Raw genomic sequence first — 20281 nt, forward strand, 5'->3', positions numbered from 1 at the left:
ATAGTGACATTTTGTTTTATTGGTATCTTTCCATAGATGCAATGGATCAATTCACTATTGCTTCATCTGTGATGTATTCAATCCTACTGCATGTGTTTAAACATAGCACTACCCTAGATTTGTCTTCATGCTTCTTTTCTGGAAGTGTTTGGCTTTTGATTAGTTGCTTATGAGCAGCAATGGGATTTTCTTTCAAGTGATAAGCTAATGGTTTGGACTCCAAATGTATCAGCACACACATTCCCAAATCCTTCCACTGTGAGAACTGCACCTAATTAGAAAAAAGTGTCTTGTGGGACTTTTCTTCACTTGTAACACAAATAATTTCTCCTTTCCCCTGGCAAAAGAGTATTCTCCCATGGCAAATATCCCCACCACTGGCAAGGAAAAGATTTGAGGAAGGACTGTATATAACAACTCTCATATTTAGTGAATAGTAGCTTAAAACCACGAAGCCAGGACAATTTTACCTTTTAGTTCTCTGTGGACCACAGACTCTCTTGGAAACTTCTGCAACTCACTCCAATTCAATGCTTTAGTCTGTGCACAACATGTGAACACCAGAAGAGATCGACCAAACCCAGTAAGATGCACCCTATGCTAGTATTCGTAAGCAAGGATCTTAGAAATGGCCTGGTCTTTTTGCTGCTGGGCCTGTGTTGTATTTCAATTACACTGCAAAAATTTAATAGTAATATAACGTTGTTAAGATTAATTACTTCTACATTTAGACATTAGAAAAATGTCAACAACAGCAGTTCATCCAGACAGGACTTTCAATGATTTGGTGTCCTTGTGCTTACCAGAGTTTACTTTTGTTGAAGAATAAGCCAGGCAAGTTCAGAGATCACCGACTCCAGAGTGAACACAATGTTAATATAAAGACGTTTTCGTATGTGCATTCTTCAAATATGTGCTTAAGTTAGCCACCTGCATATACAAAGAAGACATACTTGACTGGAACACTCATTTTTAAGCAAAAAATTAATGAAAGATAATGGGTTAAAACATTTTATAGGCTGCATAAGCCAGGAAGCCTGACTTACTTCTCAAGCAACAAGAGAAAGGATGATTAAGCTACTGGGTTGTGGTGGTGGTTTTTTTTTTTTTTTTAAATTAATACATCAGCTTTTTAATAAACTTCCATTTAAACCACCTCTCTAATACAAGCTAACTATTTGACTACTGGTATAAATTTCTTTACACCGCCCCCCCCCCCCCCCCCCCCCCAACACTTGTTTTGTTTTTTGTGGGTTTTTTGGGGGGTTGGTTTGGTAAGATTAACACAGCCACATCACCATGACCTGCATTTTTAGGCAACAGACTAGAGGAAACTATTTTAATGAAGAGACAGCAGACTCCAGATTAGGACCTAATGGAAAGAAAAATTTGCCAAGAAAATGGCAAGAGGACAAGAATGATTAATTGACAATTTAAAAAAAAAATAGCTACCAGTTGGCTCAGTGGATTAAGAAATGGGGATTTTTCAAACATGAAAAGCAAACTGAAGCTGACCATAGGCATTAGGAAAAGAGCTGTCTGTAAGAGTAGACAAGTTGCTTCAGTGTATCTCATAGCAGACCATCTAGACCAGCATGCCTGATGGCAGTGTCAACCAAACACCAATAGGCACAGAAACATGTATGTTCACTCTAAGATATAGACACGTACATCGTCAATCTGAGCCTCGTATTTAAAAAAAAGCTTCCAACTTCTCTTAGTAGTTCCCAAAAATCCCGTAACTGCCAGAAAATGTTGCTGATAGCTCAGGTTTCTGGATTTCCAGATCAAACCACTAAGCTTTATACAAAGATAAAAAAAGCTGTGCATCTTAATGCCTTCACATAATTATTTTGTTACTGAAACTTTTACTGCTTTATGAATGTCAGTATCTTACAGTGCTTTACATGTTAAAATTAAAGTCTCCTAATGTTTTTTTCGTTTCCGTTACTAAGATGATCTCCTTACTTTACTCAAGATGCAAGTACCCACCGTTTATCAACAATTTTACTTTCTATATATCCATCAACGCCTGAATTCTGTAATCAGATTCATGTGAACCCATTTCAGATATCCACATCAAGCCAGTCTCTGAAGTCCATGGTGGCCACCCTTCATGAACCAGATTCATGAGGTGGTCAACCCACAGTAGTGGTCCTCTCGTGACTCAGATTCACAGCTGGTATTGACTTACTACATTAACATCAGTGAGAAAAACGGGAGTGGTATTTTGGGGAGAGGTGAAGATAAAGCTGCAAAAGGGATTAACAAAATTAATGGAATTAAATCTGATCTTTTATGAAATTAGTGATACTTCTGCAATTTATTTAAAAGCTTCTGATTCAATTCACCAACTACTCAGTATGCTCTTTGGCTTGCACACAAAATACGTGAGGTTTTTAGACATGTCACTGGATATGGCTGTTTCAGTTCTTAAATACTGATGCAAGCTCATCAGTAACTGATTTTTATATAGATATAGAAAAATAATCATACACAAACATTCTGATATTATTCATTAGCAGGCAGTAGAATTTATTTTCATTTATCACCCCCCCCCCCCCAATTTTTTCAAAAGGATCTTCATATCTTTAGTGTATAGCACCATCCTGTGGTCATTTCAAGAAGCAACATGAGGAGGAAAAAATTAAGTGCTCATCAAAACAAAGACTGGTGCAAAAAGTTTCAGTTACCCACAGTATTTTCCTTATGTCCTCCTGTAATACTAATATAAAAATCCCAGTTGTCAATCCAACCATGATCAGTGTAATCAGTGAAGATATTCCACAAACTACACAATAGCCAAAACCATAAGAAAATGTTGACTTCGCCAAGATACTAATTGTAAGGAGGCCAAATCTTTGTGCAGTATCTTGGTATTACATATTGAGGAACAAAAGGTTTAAAACTACCTACAGACTAGTCTTCCACTGTAATTTCCAGAACTCTAATGCAAGAATTTAACACTTGACTTTACGGGGGGGAAGTGTTATAATTACCTTTATAACATACTGGTAACAGTTTATATGATGCTCAGATATCAAAACTTTCTAGCTACTGTAAAAAAACTATCTTTAAAGTTAAGATTATTCCTGATCAAAGGCAAAAAGAGAAAAAAATTAATCTTACTTCTTCTTGCTTGCAAACTAAAAGTGAACTCTACAGAGAGTAGTAGCTGATACATTTCTGCAATGAGAAAATAAATTCTGAGATTTTACAAAATTGGGTACTCACAGATGAGATATCCCCTTGACTGGTCTTCATTTGCTTGAATCATAAAAAACAGAGTGAATTTAGGTGGCTATACAGAAAAACCTGCATAATTTTGTAACCAACCGCACATATTATCTCAAATCTCTTAATTTGGATATCACTACACAAAAATAATGTTGTACAGAGGAAACAGAAAACAATTACAGAATCCCCTATCCCTTTCTTTTTTCTCTTTTTACTTGAAGAGTTTGAGGCAAATTTATATGGATAAAACCAACATGTAGTGAACCTGCATATGCTCAAATGAAAGAATTATTCAATTTTGACTTGCTTCTGGCTTTGCCATAAGACAGGGACAAAAATCAGAAGGAACCATTGGTTTTACTGTTGTGACCAAATTTAGTCCAAGGAATACAGAGCCTGAACTGTATTCCAAGGAATACAGAGCACCAAATAATTCTGAACGCCACTGAACAATAAAAGTGATCATTAACAACTTATTCAAAGACTGTGGGGGGAAAAAACCCATAAACAAGGTATTAAAAAGTAGGGAATTATTTAGTTACAGTATTATGATTTCCAAGTCATTACATTTTTAAGGCAAAATCTTATAGTAACAAAACACATAACTAATGTGTACTAAAATAAGGTTATTTACTTAAAAATGATACATTGGACATAATCTGTGTACAGAACAAGCAATTCATGGTAAACTCAGTAAGGCACCTTCTAAAGCAGATGCTGTACAAAATACATTAGTGTGTTACATTTTTAAAGGAGTATTCTACACTTCTGGCATATAACACACACAAGAGTGTGACCATTTGTCTTGTTCCACTCTTCTTTCATATTTTATTTACATCTTCTCTAGGTTAACTACAATGTTATTTATTCTTCTTGTATACAATATAGTACATTTCATTTTGGGCATGGCATGTCAGAGCACAAATGTCACTACATGATGTGGGCTTCTATAATCACATTCAAAGGTAAAATACTACAAAGCAACAATTACATGAGATTTGTTCAAAAATTAGAAGTAACGTGCACTCCACTTCTGCTATACCATGGCTCCATAAAGCACTGCATTGTGCAACATTGCCAGCCATTTTAGATACCACCCCTATCTGGAATAAAGATTGTGGGCACAGGATAAAGACTTCTGACTTCAAAGGTACTGTCAGAAGAACGAGGAAGTGCTAAATCATTCTAATATTTGACAGAAGATGAGTGCGTAACTGCGTAACTTCCCTTTAAAAATATCTGCAATAGCCAAAAAAATGTTTTTTAACTTAGTACCTTTGCTTTTCAAACATTTCAGACCGTTAAAATACAGTCTGTGAAGACAGAGTAGATGAAATGTATCCAAATGATTTGTTTTATAAACACATTCAAATGGTCATTTAGATCAAGATCTAAAATTTGATTCTAGAGTATTATGAAGGTAACTTAAAATATTAGTTGTACATTTTACTCAACACCTCGAAATAGAACAATTAATGGGGGAAAAGTGATAGACATTGGGAAAACTCAGTTTCTTAAGTAAAACTCAGGAGAAATTACATATTGAGTAAAACTCGGAATAAACTCAAAATGTAAGCCTACGTTTTTCTGTAGGAATATCATGTTTCTTGCGGAATTTACAAGTTAACCAGGAACACAGAAACTTTCCTTTCAGTTGCTGTAACAGTAAGAATTATGTGACTCAAATTATTTTCCACCTAACTGAAATCACATGGAGCAGATCAAATAAATACAAAAAAACCCTCCGTATGTGACTGTTTAAGAACTTCCAAGGCACAAACTTGATATTCCCTAAGGTATTTTCCACACTTCTGATTTTTATATTTAAAAAAAAAAAAAAAAAAAAAAAAGAGAATGAAAACACATTTGCCAGTTTTGGGGGATATTTTTTTGGATGACAAATGCTTAAAATGATTAATCACATGAGATAATGAGATTAATGACACTCCAATAGACGAATCCTGCTATCCTCCCTGACCTTAAAGGCTTCTGAACTCTACAATTTTGCATAAAGCAACAACTTAGCTTTAGAATCTGCACTAAGTATGCTTAATTACGTAAAATTTAACAGGCTAGCTTTGAGAGAAGTTTTGTGGTTTGTTTTTTTTTTTTTTTTAATGATTGCTAAAATATCAGTATAGACATACTTAGGCTCCAAACAGTGAATGACTTTGCACAGAATGTAGATACGTGCTCAAGTGCTTTATGCAACCAGGTCCTTTAGCGATAACGTTTTTCGGAATATCAGGGAATCAAGGAATGCTAAAGACCTAGCAGCTCCTGTTCATGACAATGACAACTGCATATGCATGATATGTTTGAGTATGAACCTAGCACCTGAAGTGCTGAAAAATTAAGGTCAAGCTTAAGGCGAAAATTTTTTTTTTCTCTCAAAGATCATCTTTGCAGCAGTCAGCTCACTTCTGTGTTAAAGTGAATGTGTAAATCAATTCAGGTCTTAAGATGTCTACCAAAGATCACCATCCTATTGCCTTGCAAATGCCTAAACAATGGAGGAGAAAATAAGTGAATAATTAAAAACCACTGAAATTCCCACTTCCAGCAATGGCTTCCTGAAGACTTGGGAAAAATGAATTAAAAAATTCACAAAACAAGTTTAAAGCTAATAATGCTGTGGCAACATCTAAAAGAAATAAAAAAATATTCTAAATAGGAATGGGTTAATTTAAATAGACCTCCATGCTCTGAAAGTTTAAGCTAGCAGGGTACATACATAAACATTTTTCCTTCTTATTGATAAAAATCCTAGAGAAGGGGAAAAAAGCACTTACCCCTTACTATTTTTGGCTCATACCAAATATTTTCCAAATACGTGTGCAAAAATTATGTGCGAAGACATGATTAACAATTTCAAACTCATCATATATTTCTTGGCAATGGACGGAGAAATGTTCTTTTAAAAAGCCCTTTATCACGAGGATTGTGGCACAATACCATGTATCTCTTGCTGTTTTCAAATAAGTTAAAATCATAGTTGACACACCTATGAATTTTTCAGCCAGAATACATATTAATACTTAAAGGCATTACTGAACAAAAGTAATGACTTTATTTTTTTTTAAAAAAAAGAAATGTCCCTCGAAATAGCTAGTTTTCTATAAAATATGTAGAACTGTTAAATAAAGTCTGTACATCACAATAGAAAATAAAAATACTGCAATCTTTTGCCTGACCATTTACATTATGTGAACTACAGAATCAGAACAAAAAAATAACATGTTAGAAGGTTGTAATTGTTCACAAATCACATTAGTTCTGCATTACATTGTTTTCTATCAGTTGTATTTTTCAAGGGAAATTTAAACACATATCAAAACAATCTCCATGTACATATTTTAAGACAACAAATAATCTGGCATAAATCAATCTGAAGTTTTAACATTTTTCATCAATTTTAGTATTATTTCTAACTTTTTTCCTCAAATCTTGACTATGGCATGTGTGTGTGCATGTATCTAATTGTACACATGTATCAAGGACCAGGTGTTTGGTTTTTGTTTTTGTTTTTTTTTTTTTTACTAAAGCACAAAACACACTGTATAAATAACTTCCCTTTTTAAAGTTATCTAGAACAAGACTTACAGTACAAAGTTATAGGCACTTAAATTATCGAACAGGTTCAATGGTTCCAATACTGTGTGTTCATTCTTCTGATGATTCATGCATTTGAAGCTTCAACTTGAGTTATGGTACTATTTTCTAACTTCAAAGTAGAAGTGCCAAAGGAGTTATAAATCAGTAATTCTGCCTTACAGTAACCTCATGGAGGGGTTCTACGTTTTAACCAACTTGTCTGGATCAGTGAAGAAAAGGAGGGAACTACAGTTTCCTGTGCATGCCAAATAGTTGGCACAATAGGACGAAATTTTGCAATTATGTTAACTTTATCTTCATGAATTATCTTTCTAATGCCATTCCTCCCAAATGGGCCTAACTAGAACTTAAAACACCCACTGATTTACCTTGTCTCAAATCTTGAATTTTTTAAGTGTCCACTAAGTGGCCCACAGACATGGCCTCCTGCATTTACACGAGGGCAGCCCAGCTCAACATCATCTGCATGTTGTGGACCTTACCTTCAACAGCTAACATATTCAGTTCTCCTGGTTCTTGACTTTTACTGTATTCTCTACTCTCCTGAGTGCCCGGCCTGTGCTTCCTGCCTTGCCTCTTTTGTGTCTTTAAATTAGACTTGTTCTCAAGCCTTTCAAAACTTCTCTTCTGAATGATGAAAAAGCATGCTCCTACAGCTGACTAATACCTTTCTGTATGGAAAAAAAGTTCAGAGCATGACAGATAACTACCAGCGAGTCCCAATAAAGTAGAAAGGCAAAACACATCATCAATGGTCTTTCTGTTAAGATGTAAAGTATTCTACAGCAAATACGCTGGTTGCACGTGGCATTGTGAAAAAAATGCCAAATTTCATAGTCATCCAATTATGGGGCCCACTAGACTGTAAGTGAGATGACCAAGGCAGTCTATACCTCTAAGAGAGATTGTTTCAAGCTCTCTACACTCAGGTAGGCATTCCTCAATTTATTAATGGTTCACATTTTTGCAGTTCTGCTTGTGATCAAAACAAGAATAGACATAAAATTAAAGCTGAAATTCTGGAAGATAACTTAATGGCAAGGAGTAAATTCTGTAGCAAATCTCTGATTGTGGAGCCATAAAATGCATGGAGCCCTGACCATAAAACTTTGTTCATTTAAATGGTTTCTTATCTATTCCAAATGACAGCAAAATAATCCTGGCACACACATAAAGGCATAAGGAACTGTTAAACTGAGTAGTATCACAAACAGATTCATAAACTACAGGCTGTTTCACAAAAACTTGGTACGGATTGACTAGGTTTTATCAGGTAGAAGGCAAAAAAAAGCTTATATTCTCCATCTCTGTTGAATCCATATAGCTTGTTAGGCTTTCACAGAAAGCACTGTAATCTGAACATTCAATTCAGTACCCAGAGTTTTACTGGAGACTCACTAAGTATGACTGAAGTCTCAATGCAGCTCAAACAGAAACAAAACGTGTATTTTATCAAGGCTGTCCATATACGTAGCACGTAGTGTATAGAGGCTCTCAGTATCACAGTCTATGAAGTACTGAAAGATTTGATTAGCAGCCTGTAGAAGTGTGCTGAGAAAATATACTGAATCTCAGTTATTTCCTCTTTCCACATAGGTCTCACCCATGTTTGAGTGAAAAGATCTAGGAGTCCAGCTTTGCTCTCCAATGTCAATTTACTATGTCAAATCTTTACATCTTGTGATTCCACCATCTTGGCAAGTGTCTTCTTGATCCTCAAGGCAGTGAGCCTTGAGGCAGGATTATGAGCCCAGCATTCAGACATTAATTTCAATATTGCTCTTAAACACTGTAAAATAAAAACCAAAGGAACAGTATTGTAACAACTGACAGACCTGAGAGGTATATAATCTTGTTTTGCTGTCAAGCCCAAATTATGGAACTCTTAAGTCCAAATGTGCAACTTCTACATTTTCTGCAAAATTGCCGATAGAGAACTATTATAAACAGATCAACTGAAAAAAAAAAAAAAAACCAAAACCAACCCCACCAAAAAAACAACCCAAAACCCATGTCCCAATCCTTCTTCTTCCTCCCCTTCACTGCCTAGTATTACAGTAGTTGGAACTAACTGAAGTGTTTCTTTAGTTTCACAAAGATGCATTACCAGATCGTATCATTACGACTCAAGAACAGCAGTACAGAACTGGTAGCAATAAGCAGAAAAATTTCCATATATATGGCAGGAAAAACTGTAGAGAACTTTTTCACTGAAAATGAAGATGTGACAAGAGTTCTTCCAGCAGTCAAAAAATGATATGCAAAAAATGGGGATTCCCAAAAGAAAGGAAGGATTTGGGGAAGAAAGTATATGGCATATCTAGTTTGCTATGTGAAACAGTTACATGTTATTTACTGTGTTCAAGCTGTGGCCCTTTAAAAACACATTTAAATTTAATATTTTAGTTACATCATGGCTTGCCCTGGAATGTACCAGTAAAAAAGAAAAAAAAAAGAGGAAATCTACAAACAAAGATTCACTTCATATTCCATGAAATACCTTATGCAATAAACCAATAAGCTATGTACACTAAGAGTAAGAAAACCAATTAAAAACTCATTTAAGTTTTAGCTCCAATCAAAACTCTGAAAAATATTCCCCTATCTAAAAAGATCTCAGTTAGAGCAGTATTCATACACTTCGATGCTGCTTAAGGGTATCTTCCCCTTAGATCACTGAAAAGATACATAAAAAATATGGTGGTTTGAGTTGATTTCAAACATATCTTTCTCCTATTGTTGCTGTGAGGTTTTCAAAATATCAGAATGTCTGAATGTAGTCCCTATTTTACAACGTTTTAGTATTTATTAAAACTAAAATGCCCTTCCATATTAATGAACAAACTGAACTAATTTTTCCTTTCAGCATACTCACTTCATCACTATTCCATCTATTCGATACTACTGGGCGTAGGCGTTTGACACACACCACTTCTCTCATGTCCTCATAGGATGGATCATTTGGCACCATGTCGTAATATGGCAACTGATACTCTTCAACAATACCTGGAGAGAATTGTGAAAGATCAAGAACTATGAAAAAAAAAAAAGTCTATATATCTATCTACTCTAAGATTTCCTTAGCCAGAGGCAAAAGTTAACTCAATTTTGTGCCAAGGCAAACCCACCACACAGTTATACTGTGATGAAAATCCAAAAATTTCACTATAACAATCAAGACATTTATCAGAAAAGCTCCAATATTATGAATATTAAGTTTAATAGCTACAATAATTCCTTGCAATCCCTTTGACTTTGATATCCAATGTAGAATTTGATATCATCTAATCCACCACATGCCACAAAGAAACAGGGAGAAAGCGCAAGATGGAAGAACAACAGAATACAAGTAAAGATCTATATGGTCACAAAAGAAGAGTGAAAGAAAAGGAAGGATGAGTCTCAAAAATATGTGTAAGGAGAAAACTGAATGACACCAGAAGTGCAGTCAAGTATAACAAGAGAGTAATATCTTATCAATTGCATTTTAGAATTTTTATTAACAGCACAGGGGTGAAATACATCTGAATCCCACTATTTCTCCCAGACCAGGTACTCTGCTTTTTGAGCAAGGAAAAAGGTCTGAGATGCTTAATTGTAACAATCAAAAAGGTTTAGTTCAGTGAGTTTCAAGCTGTACTCTGGACAGACTGTTACTACTGCTTTTAAAGAATGCAAGTCTGTTGATATAGCAGGCTTGTTATATTATTTCCTGGAGAAGTATTGTTAAAGTGAGACAAGGGCCTGGTAGATTTTGTATACAATATTTAAAAGTTTACCTCCTGTGACACAGCGCCGAGCCATTTCCCAAATGATCAGCCCAAAACTGTAGATGTCAGCCATGATGTATGGTTGGAAATGGTTTTTATTCAGGCTTTCATCTAAGACCTCTGGAGCCATGTAACGTTTTGTTCCCACTCTAGTATTCAAGGGAACATCAACTTCATTTGTGTCACTATATGAAAATATTAGAAAGTTAGTGAATTGTGGACTATTACAAGACATGGTATGAAATCCTGTATGATGCAATCACTACACTGCAAAGCTCCCATTTACGAATTAATTTCATTCTTTTATATCCTTCTCAATACTACACTTACAGTACATTGTACCTCCCTGAAAAAGTTTATCTAGAAGAACGATAGTGAGTATGGAAGTTGACAGTTTATTGCTTCTTCTGCAAGACACTGAAAACACATGTGAAAAACCTGAATTAAAAACCACTATAAAGATGAGTATATTTGGTCACAACTCAGAAAATTATTTGCAAAGGCTTACGCTTCCTTTCAGGCTCTATTGTAGCAAAAGACAATTCTCTGGCTCCATTGAACTTGAAAAAAAAGTATTCCATAATACTATTACAGTATTACTTTTCCAATTAAGTTTCAAATCCCTTCACACTGTTCAAATTTTTTATGAGATAATTTATAACTAAATGAAAGCAATTACTATGAAAGGCCAGTTTTGAATAATGAATGAATTAGTTTCCTCTTCCTTTCCTCTACAAAACTTTTACTTTCCACAAGAAAAGTCTTTTCATTGTTCTCTTAGCAACCTATTTTCATCTTGATGCTTACTAGCATTCAAAGGAAGAACAGCATTTTACTCTCAAAACAAAAAAAAAAAATGAAAGCATGCAACCAACTGACTCCAACTTCCTTATAAATAGGACATCTGGCACATTAAAAATAAAAAAAAAATTATATAAAAGTTTTTCCATTACAGAGGATTTGTTCATCTACCTGTTAAACTTGACTGCAAGACCCAAGTCAGCAATGCAGCAGGTGCCATTTTTCTTTATCAAGATGTTTTTACTCTTCAGGTCCCTGTGTGCAATAGCAGGCTTGCCTTGTGTCCCATAAATTTCTGTGTGTAGATGGCACAGACCACATGCAGCAGAATACGCCAGTTTGAGGAGAGCCCTGTTGTCTAGTGTAGTGCATTTCAGAAAATCATACAATGATCCATTTTCATGATAATCTGTAATCAAGTAAAGCTGTGTCCAGGAGCCAGTGCCTTTAATATCTGCAGCTATGAAACCTATGAAATATATAAACAAAGTTACAATTTATTTGCACATAAACTTTTTACGCAACTGATTTAGTAAGAATTCCTAAAGCTACACTGTCCTGGACTGTATCAAAAGATACCTGTTCCCCTTATGAAAACTAAAATGTAAAAGCTGAGGCTTCAACTATACATGAGGTTACCATTCCAGTCTTCCAGCAAAGAGATTGCAGACACATTTCCAACCAACAGCAGCAAGATTCTACCATTTGAATAACATTTTATTAGCATACATTAAGGGATACCCATCTGGTTATTCCATCGAAGCCGCCACATAGCCCTCAAGCTACCCACTAAGAACTCCTCCTCCTTCACCTTCACACAAGCCCTCCAGTAGCCAAACAATGTACTCCTTCCTTACCAAGGATGTTTTCATGACGCATTAACACAGTCTGGTAAATCTCTGTTTCTCGGAACCAACTGGCTTCTTCTGTGGTGAAAAACACTTTCACCGCAACTTTTTCACCCCTCCATTTGCCCATCCACACTTCACCATACCGTCCTTTTCCAACTTGCCTCACCATCTGAATTTGTTTGGCAATAGTGCGTTGAACCTAGGGAAGAAAAAGAAAAAATTAAAAAAAAAAAAAAAAAAAAAAAAGAGGGGAAGGTGGAGGAAGCAAACCTAGCAATTAACCAAAAGACAAAATTAACCTGGACAAGCTGCTTCTCAAGCTTGGATTGCTTTGAATTTTGATCCTATTGTAAAATTTGTCCTATATTATTTTCCACTATTCCCATTTCAAACTGATTATTGCTGCCTCCGAGGAAGAACTATATAACAAACCCCAAAAGATTAAATCAGCTCAATTTCTTATTTAATTCAGATGCATTCTCTTGCATTCTATTTTTCTCTATTTTATAAATAATTACAGTCATCTGTCCCACTGGCTAATTTTTATTCAAGTATTACATAGGATGGTGAATCAAAAATTATGAACAACTATCAGCCAATAAAAAGAAAATCTATTTTATCGGACAGTGGACACTAAGAAAAAATACCTTTCAGTTCACTCAATTCAATACCTGTATTATCCATTCATTGCATTTTTATCTTAATGTCTGTAGGGTCTAATTTTTCTTTAAATTTTGCTGATGCCAACAGATTTCCTAACATATATTCTAATTTTTCACTTCATTTTCATTAATTATATGAAGATGGGCTTTCATATATGTTTAGTTTGTACTGTATCTTTCACAGTAATTGCACATAAAATAACTAACATATGGTATGGATTAACTGCTTTGTTCTAGACATTAGGTACAAACCAAACTTTGTATTTGATGGAGAGAAGTTCAGTGAAGAAAAATCTTAGTTTATGATTTACCAACAACGGCAGTCCTGATCCACTCCCAGAACTCTGTGACTGGTCAATAAGGTCTTTTAATGACTCCCCAACTGGAATAAATGCTTCATCTTGTTCCAGGTCACGATTATAACAGTGCCTCTTTGCCATCGACTTACAGTAATGCCTGCAAAAGTAACAGAAGTTAAGCTGAACTCCAAAACACTCTTCAAAATATGTAGTAAATAGAGCTATTTTTTTAAAAAAGCTATTTAAATGTACAAATTTTCTTAAAAGAAAAAAAAATCAGATTTTACTGTACCATTTCTTTCAGAAATGTAACTTACATAGTTTTTTAGTATTAAGAAGTTGTTGTAAGGCATGTAGAGGCACGTCGGTTTATTATGAGTCAGGTGGAACCCCAGCATTTTTAATACTCGGCTCACAGACAGTGTTACTAGCATAACACCACTGGTTTGGGTTTAAACTAACAGACTGAACCTTGAACCATGGCAGATGAGGCTGACACGCACGTTTCTGCTGAAACTGCTCAAACAATGCTTGTCTCCAGCACAGGGCTGGAGCTGACAGAAGCAGGCACAGTCTCTTAAACTGCACCTGCACGAATTGCCATAGCTCAGCTGGTCGGTTACTTAGTTTTGAAACAGCAGAAAAAGGAAAAGTTGTAAAACACATCCTTGTCACTTTAAATTGGCAAAAGCACTTTACAAAGGTAAATCTCAGAAGTAGATGGAATTTAACTATCAAAAGTGACTGAAGATTCAAAAATTAAGATATTCCCGTTTACTGGATGCTATAGCATCAAAGTTATACGTAGCTTAGAAAACTGTAAACACTTTGTAGCCAGAGGAAAGGATCAAATTCACTTAAAGTCTATGCTGTCACCATTTCATTTTACCTAGCAATGCAAACTAGTATACACAGAAATGTGAAATTAAATTACAATGGTTTCCCTTCCAATCTATTTTTGTCAGAAATACATATGATTAACTGAGTACATTTACAAAATAACTGTTCTGTTTACACTCATTTTGAAATTAAAAACCTTGCCAAGAAAGTGCTTTCCTTACTTGTAACAAAAGCAGCTAAATAAGATGATCATGACAATTATGCAGACTGCCATAGAAATCAACACTGCCATCCAACGAATGCTGCCATCAAAAAGTCCATCTAATTTAAAAAAAAAAAAAAAGGAAAGTTTCCAAAGTCTATTAAATTAAACATCTATTGTAAACAGTTTATTTAGGCATGATATTTTCATATACTGTGTATATGAATGTGCACAAACTGAAACACAGGAGGTTTTGTCTGAGCATCAGGAAATACTTCTTTACTGTGAGGGTGATCAAGCACTGGCACAGGCTGCCCAAGGAGGCTGTGGAGTCTCCCTCCTTAGGGATATTCAAAAGCCGTCTGGACAGGGTCCTGTGTAACTGGCTCTAGGTGGTCCTGCTTGAGCAGGGGGGTTGGACCAGACGATCTCCAGAGGTCCTGTCCAACCCCCAACCAGTCTGTGATTCTGTGACAGTATGTGGAGCCACGTGCAAAACATCAGAAAGCAGCAAGACAGCTGATGCATATAACATAACAGTTCATATGAAATTACACAGAATTTATAGCGTTTTAGTATCAAATTAAGTATTTACACCAGAAAAGCACAGAGAATTTCATTTGGATGACAACGAAAAAAAGGATTTAACTTGAGAGTTTGGAGTTGTTGGTTTTGGTTGACTCGTTAGTTTGTTCTTAGAAACAGAAATGAAGGATTTACCGCAGTAAGATTCTGAGAAGGTATTAAGCAACAGTTAAACCAGTACGACTTGTATAGCAATGAATAAGTGCATGAAAATATAAACTATTTTCACTGGGAACAACAGAAAGAAGAGAATTAATTTACAGTAGATAATAGTGAACAATGTCAGAATACTTTTTTTAAGATACATTAATCATGGCAAAAGCACAGCAGAGATTAAGAAAACCATTTTAGAAAGAAAAGGCAACAGACTGTGGAAACAGAATAAAACCAGATCAAAATATCACATGCAGATCAAGATATGAGCAAACTGAGCAAGAGAATAAAAATACCATGAGTGACTGATGGAGGAAAAGATTAACTTGGGTGGCAGAAAAGGAAAACTGGAAATAAGAGTATGAAGTGTAGTACACAGCTTCATATCAAAATTACTTAGTAAGGAAAAAACAGATCTGTGCAATACTGTAATTACATTTTCTCCTTATTTTTATCTGTTGATCAAGAAGACAGAATCCATGTAGCATTTATTAGTAGCAGTGTGAACATCTAGGAGCTGTTTACCTGTACTATCAAGTGGTGGTAATGTTGGTTGTAAATCCTGATTGCAGAAATCAGTCCGACAGCACTCAATTGTTCGACGTAATTGTGCTTTGGGCGAGTCCTGTTGAAGAAGAATTGAATAAATGTTCAGATTTTGAAGTGACCAGCTAGGACGGGGACAGGTGATGCTACTAATACAACACAGCACAGACAAAAGTTTAAGCTACTTTATTTAAAAAAAAAAAAAAAACCAAACAGTTCAACCTCACCATTTAATGTATGAGACAACTTCACAGTGGCAGACAAGCACCATCTAATGTCTTTGGGTGCCTGCGTTCTATGTCCACATTTTTTTATTCTCCATGGAACTTTTTTACTTGGTACACAGAAATAGATGGTTCCTACTTAAGTTGCTATGTCATACATTGCAAAAATTTTAAGCTTAGTCAAAACCAGTTAATTGAATGTTAGATAAATACTGCTGAAGACCAAAAAAACCAATCCCTTCAGAAGTTTTTCTCTTGCACTCATCATAGCAACACTCTTTGCTTCAAAAACATCTTCAGAACACCATATAAAAGATGGAGGGGCATGAAAATTAATCTGAAGCTAAGACACTAATATAAATACAAGAACAATTTCAGGAGGTCATCATGACACCTCAAGTCTGATTTGCAGTAACCCTAAACACTCACAGCTATAATTGAAGTCAACAGTGCCTCCAAAAAGCAGTGCTACTGACAGCTACATTATGTAGAAACTCAAGTCCTAGAGATTTAAAATTGAGTATCCAAAATAGTGATAGCATTTGGGGGAGGGAGAGGGGAAGCAACCCAGCTGGTGATTACCTCTGGAAGCTTTGTTTAATGTAAGCAATGTGACAAAAGAAAAAGCAAAATCATTTCTTCCAAGGCAATATTTATTTGCCCAGCTAGTGTTATATACCCCTGTCTTCTAAACAAATCCTGCTTTATTAACTGCATTTTCAGTTCCAACTTTTGTAACAGATACAAAAGTTCTAAAGGCAGCAGTCTGCTTAATTATACCTCTTTGAATCAAAAGCAAGTTCTGTTCATGCAATTAACGACACATAACTTCTAGAAAGGAAAAAGTTATATATCAGACAGGAAAACATACACATTTGATAAACTGTGTGTACATGTTCATAAAACTTTAAGGGAGCTCTTGCGTAATCTGTGAAGACAACTCCTTATGGTTATGCTCTTCTGTCAAATGAACTGAAGAAAACAAGAAATTCCAAATTCAAACAATCAAGAAATTCTGCATTAAAACATAAACTATTCAGATCAATTAGGCTGACTATGAAGTTGTCTCTTCAACTGAGGAAACAGCTGACAAAAGGTTGATGTCCTCTGTTCATTTTGTCAGTGGCTTACGGATACTTGCAGAGAACTCCAACAAGCTAGGATTCTATTCCAATCTTTGCTCAAACACCATTAGGTGTCCTTTCTGTCACTACTCACCGATGAATTGTTCAGTCCCATTCTCCTCCGTACTACATGGCAACGTGTAACATTCTATGATTGCAGTTGTAAACTACAGAGATTTAAACTGCTTATGCAGTTTCCCTACAAAATCTCCACGGACACCTTACATTTTAATGGTATCTCATTTTTTACCTTGCACTGGAAGTCTGAACCTTCATACTTCATGCAGCCAGAAGCAAGCGTGGGTTCTCCATGTTCATCTTCCTCAATGATAGCAAAGCAATGCCCATTAGTTCTGGAATAAACATACCAATTATGCTTTACCAGCATGTTTCTTGTTTAATATGCAGCATTAGTTGACCATGAACCCATTAAGAATACTAGAAGGGCAATATCTAGGAAAAAAAATCTTCTTTAACACAGCAATTACCATACAGTTTGAGAACAAAAACCACCACAGTATTTTCAGATAGAACACTGTAGGGATGTTTTCTCCTGAATATTCTGTCTTCTACTTCCTCACCTCCCTTCAAGACTGCTCGTATCCAATCACACACCCAGTTATTCTGAAACAACTGAAGGGGCGGAAGAGCAGAGATCTGACTAAAAAGGCTTACTGACTACAATTTTATAGGTTAAAAAAAAGTTCACTTGTGTCTGTTCTTGAAACTGCAATGATAAACTCTCAAGAGAAGTCCCAGTATGTGAAAGGTGGCTATTTCAAGGTCAAAAGCTCAGCTATGCTTTTCCCCCAAAAGCCCTCTCAAATATTCAGCCTTTAGGGCAAAACAAACAAACCCCCAAACCCACTTTCTGAAGCTGACAGTAACAAATAGTTTACATTCTTTAAAAAAAAAAAGGCACTTCAACTCCCCATTATCTCTTTATACAAATGCTTTGACTTCTGTATCACATGAAAACGTCAACAATATTTGCAAGGAATCCCAAAGCAATTTGCAATGGTAGTTCTGTGCTTCCAATACCTGTAAAATTAAGATTTTTATTAAGCAAATCAAAATTCATTCATTCCCTCACCACAGACACTAAGGAAAACAAATCCAGAAATATTTTTGTTTGCAAAATTTTTTTTAGTTAAATGAATGTAAAGAAATGCAGATTTGGGGAGCATAATGCCAAAAAATACCCTGCATATGAACAGTGCATAAGTGTTATTAACTCTCTAACAACTTTATTATCAGAATAATGATCTATACAGCCATTAGTTCAGAGGCAAAGAATTAATACGGCCTATACCGACTGCATACACTAGAGGGCGATAAAAGGCAAAAAATAAGCATCAAAGGAATTTAAAGACAAAATACTGGATCATAACTAAATATTTTCTAAGTGCAAAACTGTGTTTGTAAAATACTACCTGTATTCACATTTAGAAAGATAGCAGTGTTTATTCCACCTCCTTGGGTTCCACAAAAACTCCCTTATCTGCTGACAGCTTTAGAGAGGCTTAATATCATGTGTTAAAGCAAAGACTCAAATTACAGTAGCAGGTAATATGTTTTCTATTATGTATCTTTACATTAATTCTTAAGGAAGAAACAGAAAGGTCTTAAACATGGAACGGTAAATGAAGGAAAAAAGGAAAAACGGGGACGTTTCATGACATGAAAAAACAATCTAAGCAAGCACATAATCAGTGCATGAGTCTGTTAGGATTCTTAACGCCTATCAAAGCTAAAACTACCCTGCTGTCACTGTATCTTCAGAGGTTTTTCTTTTTTCCCCCTGCTTTTCCCTCATACTCTACAACTAATGAACTCTACAACTAATTCTTGTTAAAGAATTCTCAGTAAATGGCTATGTTGCTAACATTACCTTTTGACTACTAGGTGAAGAAATACTAGACTAAGCAAGCAGAGAGTCATATCAGAAGGTTTAGATTTGGGCCATTTAATAGTCACCCAGTTATAAAATGCTACAGGTTACTTAAAACCTCAGTCCTTCAAAGCAGTTGCTGGGGGCAAAACAACAGGCTGCAAATGGTTCTAAGCTATGGTGAAAGCAGTATTGTTTACATACAGATGACCGTGGGTTTTAGCGCTCAGCTCTCCACAGAACCAGTGAGTTTCTAATCAATTATGGTCAAATCACCTGACAGAACCTCAGCCAGCACTCTAGAGATAGTTTGCTCTCTCACGAGCCTCTTCAAAGAGCCTCTTCTATCCTGTACGCAATACTTACATGCATGTGTTATTAATAGCATCATCTGGACAATGTCCTGAGCAGTAGCACTTAAGAAAAGGTAAGGTGTCCTCTGGAGCGAGTGTTACTCCATTTGCTTGTTTCTTTTGGTCAGGATTTGTCTTCATTCCTGTGCCATGAAGCATGCTGTCTAGATTTTGACCTGGACATTTAAAAAAGACCAAAGAAAATATTTTTGCATCTCTCTGATAACTGTTCAAGAGCTTTACAGCCAAAACATGACAATAAAATAATTATATTAACAAATAATTGAATTATACAAGACATAAGAACCTCCTCTCCCAAGACTATGGCAGAAATTTGAGTTAATAATTTTATTCCAGAAATACCTAGCTCAAATATTTGGTATCTTAACAGCAGATCTTCCAACCATAATCAATATAAACAGGAAGAGGATATTTTCCCTTTTGAGGTGGGGCAGAAAAGTAGTGAGGTAACTGGTAAGAATTTTCTGAAGAAAGGCTTTCTCCTTCATGTGTTTAGAAAACCAAAATGCTGACCGCTTGATAACCACAACAGTATAACTTTATGCATGACTGAATGTACTTAATATGCAATTTTCTAATTTTCTGAAGTAATTTTTTATGGATTCACAGTCTCAGAAGAGCAGTAATAACTCCAAAATCTCTTGGGTTTTTTGATCTCTGTATGCATTATTACTTCAAAACACAGCTAAAGTAAATCTTGTTTGCAAATTAAATTTCAGTAAATGACATGAACATCCACATAAACGAGCTTTCAGAGAACAAAAATAGGGCTAAATTACACTCCAAGCAGCCCTCAATTTCTCAACAGGAGGAGAGCTGAGCGTCATTTGTTCTAGTTCATATTATTAAAGTGCTTTTGTGAACGTAGGCATTCAGAAGAAAAAATCCATCTATTTTCTTCTTAGCGAAGAACATCCAGAAAAAAAATTTAGGAACATTATCTGCCTCATTTAGAATATGCTTTGTGACCACTGTATGAGATGAGAACATATCCTCCAGCTTTATCACACATAATTTTAGCAACAGAAAATCTCTGTCCATCACCTAACAGTGTTCTTGGCTCTAAGTCCTCAAGGTGTGAACCAAATAAAGCTAGAAGAGTTATGA

General features: G+C 35.5%; 1 protein-coding gene across 4 annotated transcripts; it reads right to left on the bottom strand.

The window, feature by feature from the left end:
• Positions 1–8422: 8422 nt before the first annotated feature.
• Positions 8423–19327, bottom strand: BMPR1A (bone morphogenetic protein receptor type 1A). 4 transcript variants are annotated; one of them, XM_009483445.2, is made up of 10 exons: positions 19167–19327; positions 17160–17262; positions 15541–15640; positions 14297–14396; positions 13248–13392; positions 12281–12473; positions 11595–11892; positions 10632–10807; positions 9728–9858; positions 8423–8641 (listed from the first exon to the last, which is right to left on the bottom strand). In XM_009483445.2, exons 1-10 carry the CDS (start codon positions 19310–19312, stop codon positions 8516–8518), a joined length of 1518 nt encoding a protein of 505 aa, XP_009481720.2. In that variant the 5' UTR covers positions 19313–19327; the 3' UTR covers positions 8423–8515. The 4 variants fall into 4 exon arrangements, with proteins under 4 accessions (XP_009481720.2, XP_075574097.1, XP_075574096.1 ...); XM_075717982.1 differs by having other exon boundaries at positions 14297–14390; positions 15550–15640; positions 19167–19321; XM_075717981.1 differs by having other exon boundaries at positions 15547–15640; positions 19167–19312.
• Positions 19328–20281: the final 954 nt, after the last annotated feature.

This window comes from Pelecanus crispus, chromosome 10 (assembly GCF_030463565.1).
Source record: "Pelecanus crispus isolate bPelCri1 chromosome 10, bPelCri1.pri, whole genome shotgun sequence".
NCBI lineage: Eukaryota > Metazoa > Chordata > Aves > Pelecaniformes > Pelecanidae > Pelecanus > Pelecanus crispus.